Genomic DNA, 2,785 nt, shown 5'->3' on the forward strand with positions numbered 1-2,785 from the left:
ACAAAAATAGCGAAAACAACAAAAATAGCGAAAACAACAAAAATAGCACTTATGACTTCGAACCAAATGTAAAAAACGGTGCTTCAATTTTAAGCAGTCCAGAAGAAATAAAAACTTACATAAAAAATATATTCACAAAAAGTAAATATTGCGATGTGAAATTTTATTTTTATACATGTGTTTATATTGTGTATATAATTGGAAAAATAATGAAACAAGTTGATCACTATAGTAGCAATAAAAACAAAAAAACTAACGATAAAACTTACACATATGATCATCTACTATTTATATCTTATGACCTTTCTTATTTACTTTATAATGATTATATATTACAAGAAAATAAAACTAAAAAAAATAATATTCTTATAAAAGATTTACAAATACGTCAAAATAGTGCCATGTCTTCTTTTATATATTTACCGTCATTCCAAAATATAAAAGAAATGGAGCTAACAAAATTATATAATTTTGAAAAAGAAATAGTGTCAAATTGTTACTCAAACAAGTTGTCCATTATTAATTATGTTAATAAAATTAATGGAAAAAAAAATAAACATTTTAACAAATTATCAACGGAGGTAATTATCCAATCAACTTGTTTTTTTTTTTTTTTTTTTTTTTTTTTTTTATTATTTCTTTATTGTACAAGTACCTTAACATATTTTTTAATGCATGTATATATGTGTGCCATGTCTTTTTTTTTTTTTTATTTATTTTTTTTTTTTATGGCAGTACCAAAGTGATATATCCGTTTTAGTTCTTTACTTAAAAATGTTATGTAAAAAAATAGCGTATTATGTCTTTACCTGCATTTACGAGAAACACGAGGCGTTAATCAGGTAAAAATGTAAAAAAATAAAATAAAATAGATAAAATAATGTTATTACAAAGCTAAGAATGTTTCAGACCATTGTTTAACCTGCTTACATATTTCTAGGCAAATTCTTACTCTTATACATATATATATATATATATATATATATATATATTTATTTTTTTCGCAGAAAACGAATTAACATCATGCAAAATAATTTTCAAACGAAATTTGAAAAATTAAATGACGAATTACAACTATCAGATAAATCATATGATATTGTTACAAAAAGAAAAATAGAACTAAAAATATTTTTTACTTTTTATGTTGTTGGTATTAAACATTTGTTAGCTAATCACTTATATTCCTTTTATGAAAATACATATAACAACTTAATTTTTTTCCTTTACCTTTTGAATTTACTACCTGCGGATTCCACTTTACAACAACACCCGTAATTTATTTAATATAAAATATAGTGCGTTAACTTTGTGCATATAAACATACAAAAACATGTATATAAAAATTGACATATAAATATATATACTTATTTTTTTATTTTTATTTTTTTATTTCATACCTTTTTTAAAACAGTTCACAGCAACAGGGTACTTTAAATGAAAATAATAATCTTACAAGCGAGCGAAAAATTTGTTACTTAAAAATTGACTACCGTGATATGTCCTCCGAATGTATGAAGACTAAACCAGTTTAATAAGCATCATAAAAATATAAATAGTTATTTTTCATTTTTTTATCATATACGTTATCACATGTGTGAATATACATAAAACTGGTACATAAACACATGTGTGTGTGTTTTTTTTTTTTTTTTTTTTTTTTTTTTTTTTTTTTTTTCCAAGATGACCTCAATGACATTATAAAAAAAATAAGAAACACGTACAGTGTCGATGACGACAAAAAGGATCTTGATATAAAAGAAGACAATATGAATAATATGAAAAAAGGCGTGCTTTATATGGCTTATTATGAAGATAATACCTTTTTTGTTAATAAATTAGAAAAGTTAAAAAAAAAAAATAAATAAATAAACATAAAAACATAAACATAAAAACATATGAACATACACATACATATATATTAACGACAAACGCGAATTAATCAAATCGTAAAAAAATTTTATCTGTGTTATGTATATATATTATATATATTATATATATACATTATATACATTATATACATTATATACATTATATACATTATATATATGTATATGTCCCCATTTAAAAGACATAATTGTTTTATAATCGTGAATGTTTTTTTTTTTTTTTTTTCCTTTTTTATTTGCAGAAAAATAAGTAAATATATGTCAAAGTTGTATACTTATATGGAAAAACTTTTGGACGTGAAAAAAAAAGAAACAATCAAACTAATTTCAAATGATATGAAATTACATAGAAAGTATTATGAATGTAAAAACGAATGAATGACAAAAAGAGGATAAGCTGTGATCTATGCATTAAAAAAAAAAAAAAAATAAAAAAAAAAAAAAAAAAATAGTACGTATATAGCACATAAATACACAAGGTGTATATATATACATATATACACGTTCATAAGCGGCGGGCTAACTTGTTTTATTTTTATTAGTTTATTTATTTACTAAACCTCTCATACATTCATTCGTTCGTTCGCTCATTTTTTTTTTTTTTTTTTTTTGTTTTTTTTTTATTTTTTGTTTTTTTTTTTTGTTTTTTCTCTCATGGTTCATTAAAGACGTCTTTCGCAAGCATAGTGTAAAACTGAATTAAACTATAAATATGATTAATTTTATATACTAAATTATTATTTAAATTTATTAAAATATCTAAACCGTATAAATTTAATTTATTCATATTATTATTATAAATATAAAAAGATTGTTCATTCTCATTTTGTTCATCTTTTGTACCAACATGTGATTTATTGTTCATGTTGTTTATTACTGACAGATCGTTTATGTTTGAT

General features: G+C 21.5%; 1 protein-coding gene across 1 annotated transcript; it reads left to right on the forward strand.

The window, feature by feature from the left end:
• The first annotated feature begins 6 nt into the window (after positions 1-6).
• LOC113224090 lies at positions 7-2,349 on the forward strand. Its single transcript, XM_026453376.1, has 6 exons — positions 7-581; positions 736-842; positions 1,008-1,271; positions 1,412-1,509; positions 1,681-1,843; positions 2,129-2,349. Exons 1-6 carry the CDS (start codon positions 210-212, stop codon positions 2,262-2,264), a joined length of 1,140 nt encoding a protein of 379 aa, XP_026309161.1. The 5' UTR covers positions 7-209; the 3' UTR covers positions 2,265-2,349.
• The last annotated feature ends 436 nt before the right edge of the window (positions 2,350-2,785 follow it).

The sequence above is a fragment of the Piliocolobus tephrosceles genome, unplaced genomic scaffold, assembly GCF_002776525.5.
Source record: "Piliocolobus tephrosceles isolate RC106 unplaced genomic scaffold, ASM277652v3 unscaffolded_43673, whole genome shotgun sequence".
NCBI lineage: Eukaryota > Metazoa > Chordata > Mammalia > Primates > Cercopithecidae > Piliocolobus > Piliocolobus tephrosceles.

Bases quoted from the DNA above. Each gene is read 5' to 3' on its own strand.
- LOC113224090 (XM_026453376.1), top strand. From the start codon at position 210: ATGAAACAAGTTGATCACTATAGTAGCAATAAAAACAAAAAAACTAAC. The intron at 1,272-1,411 runs GTAATTTATTTA...TTTTTAAAACAG, and splicing joins TCCACTTTACAACAACACCC to TTCACAGCAACAGGGTACTT. The intron at 1,844-2,128 runs GTTAAAAAAAAA...TTTTATTTGCAG, and splicing joins TTTGTTAATAAATTAGAAAA to AAAAATAAGTAAATATATGT.